The sequence below is a fragment of the Exophiala bonariae genome, assembly GCF_035927105.1.
Source record: "Exophiala bonariae strain CCFEE 5792 chromosome Unknown scaffold_6, whole genome shotgun sequence".
Lineage (NCBI taxonomy): Eukaryota > Fungi > Ascomycota > Eurotiomycetes > Chaetothyriales > Herpotrichiellaceae > Exophiala > Exophiala bonariae.
The window spans coordinates 310,301-324,729 of NW_027042481.1; the positions used below are offsets into that span (position 1 = coordinate 310,301).

The following is a 14,429-nucleotide window of genomic DNA, read 5'->3' on the forward strand; positions in this document are numbered from 1 at the left end:
TCATTGTTCATCATCCAACTAAAGATGGCTCCCAAACGCAGGCTGTCCATCAAGAAGGAGACAATCTCTTCTACCGTCATACCAGATCCTGTGGAATGGGGTCCGGTTCCAGATGATTGTTTCAGCGAAGAGTCTGATTTCTATGGTAAGGCTGACTTGGGAGCTCTTGTTGCTCAAAGCCAAGAACTAAAGCGAGAAACCAGGAAGCCCAGCGACTGTTTCAAAATACAACAGATTAAGCGATTCATATCATCCGGAGCAATACTGGGGGTTGCGCGATCGCAATCCTCAGGTCATCGCGATCAAAGGCCAGGAAGCAGCATGGATAGCAGCAAAGAAACTTGCCCTCGAACTAGAGGACAGAGCCAGAAAAGAAGCCAGAGAGAACGCAAAGAGGATCAAATTGGAAGAGCGCAATGAAGACAACAATCATGCGTCTAGAGATTCTGATGGTACACTAACCCCAGATGATGCCGATCGAATGGATCTCGACCTCATCACTCCGGCAGAGACAGAACCCAAGCCTTCCGAGCATCACAAATCGAACAACACCATTCGCGCCAAGTCAGACGCGGATGATGCTGAGCCTATGTGTTTGGATCCAACACCGTCAACAACGACAACGTCCCGCTCCTCTGAACAGCGCAAGCCAGTCAATTACTACGAAGGCACACCGACAGCCAAACAGCTCTCCGAAACACTAGACGAATTCCTCGACCGACTCCCTCCATCCTCCACCCCGAGATCTCAGGGACCGTGGATCTGGATCGCCAACCCGTACCCACCACAAAACTCCCAACCTGAGTCTTCCGGCGACCTCGGAGGCTTCAAACAAGCAGGCTTCAACCTCCTGGAATCGTACCAGACACACCGAGAAGAACTGCAGGCGCAGAACCCCACCAAACCAGCAGGCAGCATCACGCGGATGATGAAAACCGAACGCGACAAACTCGAGCCGGCAATCCTCTCCCTCGCACGAGAAAAACGCATCTTGAATGGCAAATGGATGATCTTCCCCCCCGTCGAGGACGCAGACCGCGTCTGGCGCATCGTCGCCGAAGCGACATGGAAAGGAAAGCTGGGCACGGCATCGAAAGTGGCGACGTACGACGAGAACGACGAGTCCGCCCGGGCCGCCACCCGCATCATCTGCGTCTACACGGCGGACTTCACGGACGAGAGCGACGTGACACGCGTGCTGCTCGCACTGTGTGACCTGGGGCTCGTCGACGAGAAGGAGGGGGCCAAGGGCGACCAGGATGCCGCCGCCGCCACCGCAGCGAAGGTCATCTACTACAAGTGCGACGCTTACACCTACCTGGATCTTACCGCTAGTAACGAGTTTAAGCTGAAGGCGAGCATGTACAACAGTCGCGACTTGTTGAGGAAAGAGCGGCGGAGCAGAGCCATCGGAGCGTCGGGTTTCGTCAGATCCGGATGATGGGAGATTAGTATCATATGGGGTGTCGGAGGTCGAGACGGATTACAGTGTGTTTCCAGGCATGATGGGATCACGATCGAGTATCAGATTCGAAAATCGAAAATTGAATTCAGTAACTTGTCCTGGAGGAATTGCGATCGAAAGCACGGATCAAAGGGTTTGCGTTGGTCAAGCAGCGGAGGCGTCTTGGTGTCATGTCTGATCGTGAATAGTATTTCCCCAAGAAGATGAAATGAAGAGTCATGTCCCCAGAGATCAAAATGAAGTGGAACCCAGCTAAATGCTTCTTCCGTAATAGCAATCCTACCTACTTGGGCTTGAGTTGAGGTGGAAGGAGATTCCATTGACCCTACTAAGCACAACCATGATCAATGTGCATTCCTCCCGCACGCACACTACTTGTCGCTTCATTTCCAAGATCGAACTCTCTGCAGATGGAGATCGTGGAGATAAGGCGAGTCTCAATGTAATGCATGCCTTGGACTCATACGCGAACACCAGAGAGTAGCACACCCTCATCATCAATCATAGCGTCGTACATAATGCAACGGTCGTTCACCATCTCCCGCTGCCCTCACTGTCCCCTCTCACGAACAGCGCAGACGATGCGACATCCCGAGAGTCTCACTTCTTGGCTTTGGCAATAGGCTTCTTCTTGGAAGCATCACCCATGGCAGCCAATCGTCGTTTCTCGTCTCTGTCAGCTTTCTCCTTCTCCATTTCATCCTTTTCGTCCTTCTCAGCCTGCTTCCTCGCCGCCGCAGCATCTCTCTGTTCTCGGATAAGCTTCAATCTGGCGAGGTCGGCCTTGGCTTCGTCGGTCTTGCCCTCAGCGTGTAGTTTCTGATATCGTTCCTTAGCCTGTTGAGCGGCCAGTGCTTCACGCTCTCGGCGACTCAGGTTCTCCTTGTCAGCCTTTCGAGGAGCATCAGTCTCTCCGCTAGTACCAGTTACGGCACGGGCTTGCGATCTGGCTTTTTGGGTGTGGTTGGGATTGGCAGGCATATCCTCGTCATCATCCTCATCCTCATCCTCAGAACTGGTGGGCATGTCGCCGACTTCTGCTCCTTTCTTGTTCTTCTTGGCAATTGCAGCTTGCTTCTTCAAACGTGCTTGTTCTCGTCGTTGTTCTCGGCTGGTTTCACCAGCGGCACCGCCGGAAGCACCAGGAGCACCATCATCATCAGAGGATTCCTCTTCGGACGATTCTTCGTCCTCTTCCGACGAGTCATCAGCAGCCGCGCCTGGCTCACGCCACATTCCAATAGGGTTGCCTTCTTTATCGAGAGGTTGAAGATCCCGAGAAAACTTCTTTCCACCTAAGATGAGAGGTGGACGTAGTTAGTATTGATCTTGGATTCTTCTGAGAAAAAATGTGTGAGGGGTAGTGGCGGGGTGTGTTTCCTACCTCCTCTGGATGGTTTGGAGAATTTTCCTCCTCTGCCTCGTGGAGCCATGATTTTGTGTCTGAGAATGAAGAGTGGTAGGGAGTTCGAGGGCTTGAGCGCTCCTGAGGGTTCGTGTTGACAAAGAGGAGAGTGAGGGTAGTGGGGGGGACTGCGACGGTTCTGAGATTTGTGGGAGAAGGAAAGGTTGCCACAGAAGAATTTCTCAGTAGAGACCGTGGAGTGACCAAAGCTGCTTGGACTGGAGGTTAAGAGTATCAGTGAGTCAGTCTATATACTGAGGCACGAGAGGGTTGAAAATGGTCAAGTTGAGCATGTGACTGAGGGGTTGAAAGTAGCGGTCGCTCCAGATGCAAAAGAATCTTTGTGCCCGTGTCGAGGGGGGAGAAGAGGAAGGAACGATGACGTACGGTGTGGGATAAATAGGCAAGAGCGACCCAGTGTGCACAACCACAACACCAGTTGTGAGACTATTTAATTGATCTTTAATCTAGGTAATAGTTTTCTGACTCTTCTTCTACAGACTCACAACCGAGATAGAGTCCGGTGGCAAGGAGCACACACAAAACATCTTGCATTCAGGTCATGGCTGTGTGTTGGGTTGCCTTCCTCTGAGTTGGCAGATGCTCGTCTATTCTACCAATCAGACGCGTTATAATGCAAGGCTGCCTGATAAGGTTTCTTGTTGGAAATCCTCTCATCGTCTTGGATGACTCATAGCAAATACAGCACCGCCAGCTTCTGGAAGGTGGAGATCATCAATCATCACACTTTGATCGGCCTCCATCCAACTGACCATCGTACGCTTGCAAACACCAACGCAGATGCCAACATGCTCGTAGCTGAAAATAATTGAAGACCCAGATAACTCCCACCAGCTTTCTGTACCAGAGCACCTGCAATCGGTGGGCCGGTGAGCACAGCGAATCCCTATTCAATACTTGGTCAGTATTCTTGTACCTGGGTTTTCCATATAATCACTTACTGCTATCGTAAATCCCATTCCTGCCCTGACCCCAGCTTTCTTCTGGTCCGAGGTAAGACTGGTCAACACGACCGGATAGAGAGCTTGTAAAGCATGTGCAGCAAATCCATAGACGACTGTGAACACCCAAAGCCCAGCAACCGAGTCCACTGCAATCCAGCAATATAGCACAATGAAAGCAACAGCAACACAAGGCAGCATCAGATTCAAAGGACCTGTCCATTTCTGCGCCACATAATTGGGCACAACTCTTCCTACAATTCCAACTCCATTTAATACCATAAGCAGGGTGATACTCGTCGACTGGCTTGTTCCGAGGACATTCCTACCAAAGCTTCCAACGAAAAAGAATCCCACATATACACTCCAATAGTACAAGAAAGTACCAAGGCAATAGAGTGTATATGGAGTCTCGCGGAATGCCGCCCATTCCACCAATGGCCCACTCTTTCGAGGTGGTAAACGTGGCTGATATCGCGTTAGTGATTTATCTCATCTCTTTTAATGACTGAACATACCTTGAGGAAAATTGCCGTCACGATCGCAAAGGCCATCTGGACAAATGCCATCGTTCGCATGGTCCAAGGAAAGCCGGCAGAGGGTAGCAAGGACTCTGCGATAGCCGGGAACACTAGCCCACCAGTCGTGGAGCCCGTGACCGCAATGGCTATTCCCATCGACCTCTTCTTCAAGAAGTAGGTACTCACCAATGCCAAGGTAGGTACAAAGCACAATCCCAATCCAATCCCCACACAAAGAGATTGTGCGAGGAAGATCTGGTAATACTCGGTGCAAAGACTCGTCAAGAACATGCCGACGACATATATGATACTGCCCGCAATGTACTGTATGCGGAAGTACCCAGCATCCAATCCTCTGCCACTAAAAGTCCCTATCCCAAAGAGAACAAATACCTGAGTCGTACCAATCCATGCCACTGAGCTTTCCCCACCGATTCTCATCTCATTCACATAGTAGGTCTGGAACAAGCCGAAACTGTTGATGTAGCCCCATGTGTTGAAGATGACAAGATGGCCCAGCCATGCCTGGAACCAAGCTTGGAATCCTCCATCCGGTGGTGGGCCTGGGTCGATACTGTCCTTGGTTCGCACTCGAGAGAGCTGCCTGGACAAAAATGTTGTCGCTGCAGGTGATTTGGAAGGCGTTTGTTCAAGCGGCTCTCCGGGGACTGGTTCATGGATTTGCTCCTTGTCATTGCCAGGCACTCGAGGATCAATCGGCACCAGCTCCCCTGCCCGCTCAATGTCGGATTCATTCTTCTTATCGTTCATCTCGGTCATGTTCAAACAGATACCGCTGAGTCAAATCGAGTAGACCTCACAGTGGGTGACAGGCTCACAAGGTCGATTAAAGATCTCTTTTTCCAATGTCCAAGGTCTGAAAAGTCGAAACCTGAATGTATTCATTTCCTCCCCGGGAGCGGAATTCCGTGCGGTTTCTCACTCGATACAAATAGTGCAACGGCCTCACTGGGTATCGTTACTCTCTTTGGATGTCACTGTCAGTCAGCCAGTCGATTCGTGAGAGTCGTCTATCAGGTCCTTGCGCCTTGTTTGTGACTTTGCAACGGGTACCACCTAGGTAAATGAGCCGTTTGAAATGGCAGCTGTCTACTACCGAGCGCTCAAAGTATCCAGAACACGTCCGCAAGTGAAGAACTTAGTTGGAGAGTCAGATACGATCAATTTGCCTCGAGATATTCTCTTTTTTTCGACAGATATGATCACGGAAGCCAACAAGTAAACCCCTTCAGTGATTTTTCGTCCGACGATACGAATGAGTCTTTAACAAATGACGCCCAAAACTTACGCCCTAAGACACCATGAAAATGCTATTCTCCGCCCATAATTTCTCCCCATGTAATGTCACACAGCAGGAAACGCCCCCGCGGGTTGCAAAATATGTTCGAGATAAGTACACCAGAACCACCGTTCCCCCCAATAGCCGTATGTTTAGTGAGGGGTCCCTACAGATCTGACGGCCGAGCACCCCACATTCGGAGCCGCAATAGCCGTGCAGGACGTTCTTGGAATGCTTTTCAGGACCAGCGTCCGGAAAAGTTCTTTTCCAGGCTTCACTTACGCTGGGCTGAAGGGGCATTGGGGAGGCTGGAAATGCTTAACCAGAGCCGCTGGAATACGGCTTTCTAGTTAGTTACATGCCTGGATTGTCGGTTATGAGGTTTCTATCCACCTATCCTCGAGCGTCTGCACTCCTCAGCAAGTGAGTACGCCAACTCCCAAACCCGAAATCAACCATGGCAAGTCCACGACATCAGCACTGTTCAGTGGGGTATATCACCGTCTCGACATGTCCAACGGCAGCACTAGTAACATCAGAACGATGTATTGGACATAAAAGGGTAGGATCACAACAACACACAACAACCCGGACCGGTTCCCGCGATTTCAGACCATGCAGCAAGGCGAGAACTGCGGATGCCCCCACTGGCATGTCAATCCCTGTGACCAAACTCCGTAGCAGGGGCCAGTGCTAGTTAGCTAGACTGCTGACTAGCTAGTTGCCTACGTTGGTCGAAATCTTGCTGATTACCTTACTCGTAGGTAGGCGACATGATGATGAGAATTCCAATGCTGCATGTCGATCCGACCAAATGTCGAATCTGGCATAGACTCAGCTCAGCCTGATTCGTAGGTTGGAATGCCACATCAGTGATCACGGCTCGGGCTGGGCGCTTGCTGCTGATGCCTTCAGGCAAGAATCAAGATCTGTTCGTGAGACTGCATCTGATTGTCTATTACTTGGTACCTGTCCAAAACCTTTCTATTCCAGATTCATCCAATGTATCCGTGCCAACCCGACGGAGAGAGCTTATGCCATTCCGCCTCTGTGCTTTCCGTCCCGTTCTTGGGTTCCATTACATCGTTTGCTCGTTCGTCGCGTCAGGAGAATCTCTGTGTGATAGGTGTTTCCCGATCTATCTTGCTCAAGCTGCACCAGAGATAAAGCTCCATCCAAGCCGTCCATATGACCTTCATGCATAAGCCCGGGCAAGGCTGTCGAGTTGAAACAACACGCTCGGAGGTCTCGTCCTCCCACCTGATACCCGACAAGGTATCAAAGGTTTTCCTGCTTGTTCAACGCCGCAATACTTGCGATGACGTCGCTAGGTTCCAGTAGATGCCAGCTTGCGAGTGTCCTTTTACTGCTCGCTCCAACCGTGCATGCAAAGACCTGCTCTTTCGGTAGATTCGTCTTCAACAGAGCACGGAACATGTCTAAAGAGCCACAAATGTCAGTTTCAAAGGTCATGATCACAAAAGACAGTGTTTGTCTGAGTAACTCACCTTCGTCGGTTTGATCATCGCCAAGACATAATACGAACTCAGGGGGCTCTCCAGCATCGTACCCGTACTCGTTGATGAGCCTAGTCGCAATAAATCCTTTGTTGACAAATTGCGGCCGAACTTCCAGGTTTGCTTTACCAGACATCACCTCCACCTCCCAATTCTTCATCACATTGTCCTCCAGCGCCTTGCGACACTCTCTCGCCTGGAATGCTCCAAAATCCGGATCCGCTTGTCGGTAGTGCCAGGTCAGTGCAACACGTTTCTTCTCGATCCAGGACCCCTGTGTCCGCTCCGTGTAGTAGGAGAAAACGTCCATGACTTCTTTCTGCCAACCCATGTCCATGCTAGAAGCCAGATTCTCCCAGCTGTCTGACCCAGGTCGACGTAAAAAGCAGCCGTGTTCTGCACTCAGCCCTAGTTCGGTTATGTGACCCATCCACTCTTCTAAAAAGGCTGAATCTCGACCCGAGATTATCCACACGTTGTTGCGCGGATCGGCGGCCAGAGCTTTCAGTGTACGGAGGACACGATCTGCAGGGATCGCAGCATTTGGATCCTTTACGATCGGTGTCAGTGTACCATCATAGTCGAACATGAAAAGCCGCTTTTTCGCCGCGGCATATTGAGTGAGCATGCGAGTACGATCCAACGCCGGAGTGAGATCACTTTGAGCAAAGGATGTGAGATTGGTCAGCAGACGCCTTAGAAAGCTGTTAGACCATGTTGCAACTGTGTGACTGATGACATAGTTGTAGAGTTTTCGATGATCGCTCGCCTTCTGTGATTCAGGCATTTCAAGTGCCTCTTTCAAAGCCTCTGCCACACCACCTAGATCCCAAGGATTGATATGCATAGCATTACCCAGACTGGCAGCAGTTCCGGAGAACTCTGACAAGATGAGGGGGCCGTGGTTGTCCTTCTGACATATGATGTATTCCAGACTTGTAGTGTTCATACCGTCACGTACACTTGTGATGAGCCCTACATCTGCAACCCGGAGTAAGGCAAAGTATTCCTGCGAGGACAGGTATTGTGGGTAGTGTTGGACGGGCGAGTGGCTAAGAGAGCCGTATTCTCCATTGATTCTCGACACCAGGTGAGAGATTTTATGCTCGATTTTGTGAGCCCCGTCAACCTTGTCTTCTTTTACACTTGTCGGACTAGTGACTTGGATAAGGACAACCTTGTCACGCCATTCAGGAAATCGATCCAGGAAAATTTCGAATGCCATTAGCTTCTGCGATACACCTCTGACAGTATCAAGTCGATCACGACCCACAATGATTTTCTTCCCAGCATACAGTTTTCTGAGAGCTTTCATATTATCCTCAATGATGGGATCCTCGAACGCTTGTCTCTGGACGGAAGCGACATCAATGCCAATGGGGAAGACATCAACAGCGACATGAGCGCCGTAAGCGTCGACCCCAGCAGAGCTTGATTCGAAGCCAAGAATACGCTTGCAGCAAGAGTTGAAGTGTCGAGAGAAGCTGAAAGATTGGAATCCAACCATTGTAGCACCAAGAGCTCCTTCCAAGACATCTTTCCGCCGAGGTAGACAGCGCATATATTCACTGCTAGGGAACGGAATGTGAAGGAAGAATCCAATGTAGATATTGGGGATCCGTTGGCGGAGGATACTAGGCAGTAGCATCAAGTGATAGTCGTGGATCCAGACAATATCTCCTGGCTGATAAATGTGTAGGATTCGATCCGCGAAAGTTTGATTCATGCGTACATAGTCCGCCCAGGACGTTTTCTCTGTTCGGCCGTCATCAGGACCATGCTGTCTGTAATGGAACAGGGTGTAAAGTTCATGCTCAGCATATTTGCGCCAACGGCTCTGGTCTTTGAAATGCATATCCCCGTTTTCATCCTCAGGACCATCACCCAGCCAGATGGGGATGGTCCGGCCGGATGAATGACTTATCAGGGTCTTCTCCAAGTGATTTCTATCCGAACGTGAGATGGTCATGTGGTCGGGAGGATGTTCTCGAGGGTTGGGATGGGCTCCATTTAGAGGATAAGGGGCCGAAGACTTGTTGATGGGTACTGAGGCCGGCGTGGCCGCGTTAGCAGTACCGTCATCCTGCAAGATGCTTGCAGCACGGGCATAAGGTTTTGTCTGTATCTCGCCTGTCCAACCGACCAAAGTGTGATTCCATGGTGTTTTGTCTGAGGAGAGATGAGCGAAAGAGTCAAATAATGCCGATGTTCCACGGCGAGACGTGAGATCCCAATGGCCTTTGGGATCATGCGTGAGCTGAAAAGGAATAGCGAAGGTAGCGCTGATAATATTTCCGCTAAGACGGAGACCTGGATGAGCTGTGCGAGGATCGACATCCATTGAATCGGTGCCATAAGAATCGACGAGGCTCAACCGCCTCAGTAGTTCCCTCCCAGATCTAGCCCCTTTCGCAACTTCGACTGGAGAGGAAGGAACTGCAGAGGGTTCATTTTTATCATGGGTTTCAGAGCTATGAGGCAATGAAAAATAGGACGTCGTCGGTCGCGAGGCTGGCGATCTATCCAGATCTCCCTCTTTGTGTGTGGATGGCTTAGTCCCTGGGCTTGGAGGATCACTGTCCCGGCGTGCGCCATCATTTGATGATGTGACCATCCTTGTGAAATGAACAGAGTAGAAATTGCGAGTTAAAAGTGATAAAATCAAATTACGAACAACCTATTTATATGTCAGAAGCGCCTTCTTGTCGTTTGTCGCGGGTGGAGCGGATCCAGGGAAAGGCTGACGAGGGAGCGACAGGAAGGGGGAACAATAATGATAATGATGAAAGCATAGGTGCGGAATGATAAGCAGGACTGACTGGAACGACCAGCTCGAGATCAGATAGTCAAAGGATACCTTTTTCAAAGCTCTTCTCACAAGTTCAACAAATCAGGAAAACAGCTCATGCTACCGCAGCAGCTGCACGTGCGTACCTTAGGCACAGAAAGAACGAATGAGTGGGATTATGTCGGCTCTGGGTCTCGTCCCGAGCCTGAGCGATTCTTTGGGCTGCAACCTGGTATGGAAGCACCAACAGAGTTGCAAGGAGTAGTCCGGAAGATAATCGCTCAGTCCAGCAGTACAGTTGTGGGAATGCTGATCCAGAAAGAGAGCGGAGAGGCCGATGAAGTTGTACACTGCATGCCTTGAGCTTCGGCTGGTTCTAATCCCAATCGTTGAAAAAAAGAAGGAATTTTTCGAATTGGGAACTTCCGTCATATGCTGTCAGTGGATGTTGCTAATAAGCCAGGTCCAAGTTTGCTGAATGCCCGAACAAGAGCTTTAGAAACATACCATCTCATTCGTCCGGGAACAAAGCGGCTACAAACCTGGATCTGTGATGTGGACTCGACTGCCACACTCAAACATCCTCCACTTCATGTGTCATTCCTGAAAACCTTGGGTTAGGGAGTCTCAGAAGGCCCAGTTGCCCTCCAACTTTGGGAGCTCCGGGCTTGGCTTAGTCATGCGGCATTGCCCGTTTGAAGCCCCCTAGCCTAAGATATGTGTGGGCTTTCCCCTAAACGTGAGCTTGTTTAGGCCCTGTGGTTGTGAAAAAGGCTCCCTAGAGTATTAGGCAAGTATCCCGGTCTCCTAACCACTACCTCGAACTTGGCTGTTGACTTTACTAACCCATGAAAGTAGTAAATTCTTGCCGCTTTGTTTCGTTGTAAAGACCGCGCTCGTCACGAATTTCAGTTCGTGGGCTTCAACAACGCCGGTGGTCTCTTCAAGAACCGAGAGTCCCTCGCAGCCTTTTTACGGCTCCTCTCCTTTTCTGGCTCTGGCTTTCGTGGTCTTAAAAGATCTACTATTGATTATCCACCGATCAAGCATTCATTGCACTCGACCATAGTTGCTGTTTGAACCCCGCAAAACCTCTCATCGATCATATCTCCCATGCTGTATGCCCTCAGACTACCTCTTCACGCGGACGAGAGCAATTCTCCCTTGTCGTCATGGCTGCCTCAATTTGTTCACCTCAGCTAGCACTTGCCGGGTCGATTCTCAATCGCGTCTATCCTCAACCAAGCCACCTTCGGTAGCCATTGATCCTTTGGTGGATGTCCACAGTCTTGAAAATACTGTCGAGGCTCACCGCGAGGCGAACCGCTCTCCGGGGCTATATCACCGGTATGAGTTCAGTCCACAGCGAGGACTTATTAAATCGCGCGAGGGGCCACAAGGCGGATCCAACGACCCTGCTGCCGCGGCTCGGTATGAGGCCTCACGTAGCCTACGTCGTTCTTTGAAATCAGCTCAAATTGGAAGAGGTAGAATAGCCGGGCTTACCACTCAATGGATGTTGACCAGCGACTCTAAAACTCCCATAACACAACGTGTACCATGGACGAAGGAAGTATACCAAAAGGCGTTGCCGGATTTGGTTTGGTTATCGGCGGAAGAGCGCCTGTCTCAAGAGATCGAGGCATTTGACGCATACGTTTGTCCTACCATTGATGAGCAATCTGCTGCAGAACTAGCAGCAAACGATCTGAGACGAATTATCAAAAATGCAGATGCCGAGATGGACATGGACATCATCGGATCCCGTGCCACCGGCACTGCAGATCCTTTGTCTGATATTGATGCCAATGTTTCGCTGCCCGTAACACCATCTTCCATGAAAACTCGGATTCGACCTGAACAGATTCTGCCTACAATAATGAAGACGATCCGGGTATGGAGACGGCATCATCCGGACGAAGAATGCCCCATACAGACTTTAACTCATGTCAAGCAAGCAGTAGTACCAATCCTGCTTTGTCGACACCGAAAGACCGGCCTTCCTATTCAAATACAATCCACACCTAGAACTTTCGATAGCACCGAATATGTACGATCGTTCTTGACGGAGTTTCCGACTCTAAGGGGCTTGTTCAAAGTGATCAGACAAGTACTGCATATGCGCGGACTTCAGCATGGCCAGCATGGAGGCCTGACCTCCTATCCTCTGCTAAACATGATTGTTGCCTCTCTCAAGCTCTCGGAAGGCAAGTCTGCGCCGTTGAATTCCGGAGCTCATCTTCTCCAGTTTCTCAAGTTATACTCCGAAATCGACTTTGCCGATGTCGGTATATCTACTCGCCCTCTGGGTCTTTTTTCCCGGAACGAAGACACTCCAACCGAAGTTCAGAAGGCAGCTGAAGCTAGTGGGATGTACGTGCCGGAACTCATGGGCCAGAAGCACATGATTGTGCGCCTGCGCAGATCTGGTGCAAAGGTACCACTTCTTCAAGACCCGGCCAATCCCATGAACAATCTAGGTAAATCCGCTGTCAAGATACGTGATGTGCAGGAAACATTCATCGACCTTCACCACCGATTGCACCTAGCAATGCAGGAATGGGATACGACACAGGCTCAAGCAAGCAAAAACACTTCGATCCCTAGAAGTTCAACGGCCTCATACAGACACCATTCTGTGCTCAAGATCTTGTTAGAGGGTGACTATCGTATCTACGATTACGACCGCGCAGACATTAGAAGAGCAGTTCGGGATATGAACCACACCACGACCTCAAAGATCTGAGCCTGGAGACTTGACTGTCAAGGGTAAGCTGGAGGTTGCGCTTGGCTCCTTTCAACAATAGAACGGGTCACTGCATGGATCTGTATATTTACTCGGTACAATGTAACAATAATATTAGCGATGTCAAAATGGATGGTTTGTACATACACACCTAGTCTCATCGTTGTAGATGCTGGTTTAATAATCCGCAGTAGAAAGTCCACGGTGAACTCTTCCGACGGCAGTGGCATAAACGGAATTGGGGTGAGGCATACAGTGGCTGCGCAGTTTCATGAGGGCCATGTCATGATCATAGCCATGGTTTGTTCTTGTTTCTTTTAATTCAGCCGCATTATTTGTCTCGTTGATTGCCAACTTCAGTCGACCTGTCTGGTCCAGTGCGATGAGCAGCCCTCGCATTACCATCCCGCGTCAATATGGCGGACAATTCGGGGCAACTGGCGACCGGCGTCGCTCTGATATCCGGATGCCTCGATTCTTCAAGAGGTAATGAGGAAAAAGATTTGTGTCTGTCGTCGAAGATGTGTCTGACGTTTGTATACTCCAGGCTGTTTAAATTCCCCCAGATGGACTTTGAGATGGCAGTGTGGGAGATGACGCATCTTCTGATCGCGCCGAAAAAGGTGTTCAAATCGATATATTACCACAAACGTGAGATTTCTCCGGACCCAGCCTCGTGTGGGCTCGAGGAGTAAAGACTGACATGGTTGAGGTATTCAGAGACACGAAACACATGGCATCGACCGGATCCGTCGTTCACATACTTGTTGTCCTTCTTCCTCCTCCTCACATCATTCGCCTGGTCATTAGCATACACACCGGCCTTCTCATCGGTCATCAAGCTGGGCTTGATGTTCGTGGTGATCCATTTCTTAGCTGGCTCGCTACTTCTCTCGACCGTAGCATACTACGTGGTAGGCCGTCTACTGGGACCGGGAATCGCTGGGCTGCCTGGACGGAGGCGACAACAGGGGCTATTTGGACCACCAGGTGGCACGAGAGGCGCCGAGGTACTGGAGTTCGGATATTGCTTTGATGTGTCGATCCGAGCGTTCTTCCCGCCTTACGTCTTGCTCTACATTGTTCAATATATCTTGATGCCGGTCATCAATCACCAAAACCGAACATCGACGTTCTTTGCCAACCTTTTATACCTGGCAGCCGGAATTTACTGGAGTTTGATCACGTTTCTGGGATACAACTCACTCCACTTTCTCCATCATACGCAGTTCTTATTGTCACCCATGCTGGCTTGGGGTGTCATATGGCTTGTCTGCACGGTGCTGGGCATTAATCTTACGACAGTTGGGACGAGGTGGTTGTTCTTGGGCGTCAAGAGTTGATCCCGAGACGGCCGAGACGGGATGATTGATAATGCAACTTCGAAATGGAGGGTCGAAACCTATATTTCAGCATGATCTGTGGTGCCGGCGGAATATCTACCTTTGTTAATGGACAGAAGGAGTGAAATGCCGACACTGCCAGTGTACCATATAAGTCATCAGGCTGGCTGTTAAAGTGTCCGGCTACGTGGTTGGAGAGCACTGGACGGTCAATCATAGGTTGATTCTGCCTCAGTGAAGGCATTCATTGTACAATACGAAAACCAACGATTGATCTTTGAGTGGAATCTCATCATGGAGCGATACATTCAAGCGATGATTGCTCCAGGCATGGATACCTCGTACCTGGATGGTTAATGGGAAGACAAAAATCAGAAATCGC

At 50.1% G+C, this 14,429-nt stretch overlaps 4 protein-coding genes across 4 annotated transcripts; 2 read left to right on the forward strand and 2 right to left on the reverse strand.

The window, feature by feature from the left end:
- Positions 1–24: 24 nt before the first annotated feature.
- LTR84_011574 (uncharacterized protein) lies at positions 25–1,441 on the forward strand (the record flags this gene model as incomplete). Its single annotated transcript, XM_064855103.1, has 2 exons — positions 25–145; positions 204–1,441. The coding sequence occupies 2 exons, from the start codon at positions 25–27 to the stop codon at positions 1,439–1,441; spliced, it is 1,359 nt and encodes a 452-aa protein (XP_064708692.1).
- A 624-nt stretch (positions 1,442–2,065) lies between these two features.
- On the reverse strand, positions 2,066–5,133 carry LTR84_011575 (uncharacterized protein; the record flags this gene model as incomplete). Its single annotated transcript, XM_064855104.1, has 5 exons — positions 2,066–2,760; positions 2,850–3,088; positions 3,644–3,777; positions 3,833–4,300; positions 4,351–5,133. The coding sequence occupies 5 exons, from the start codon at positions 5,131–5,133 to the stop codon at positions 2,066–2,068; spliced, it is 2,319 nt and encodes a 772-aa protein (XP_064708693.1).
- A 1,798-nt stretch (positions 5,134–6,931) lies between these two features.
- Positions 6,932–9,784, reverse strand: LTR84_011576 (uncharacterized protein; the record flags this gene model as incomplete). Its single annotated transcript, XM_064855105.1, has 1 exon — positions 6,932–9,784. The coding sequence occupies one exon, from the start codon at positions 9,782–9,784 to the stop codon at positions 6,932–6,934; it is 2,853 nt and encodes a 950-aa protein (XP_064708694.1).
- Positions 9,785–11,078: 1,294 nt separating this feature from the next.
- On the forward strand, positions 11,079–12,704 carry LTR84_011577 (uncharacterized protein; the record flags this gene model as incomplete). Its single annotated transcript, XM_064855106.1, has 1 exon — positions 11,079–12,704. One exon carries the CDS (start codon positions 11,079–11,081, stop codon positions 12,702–12,704), a length of 1,626 nt encoding a protein of 541 aa, XP_064708695.1.
- Between the last annotated feature and the right edge of the window lie 1,725 nt (positions 12,705–14,429).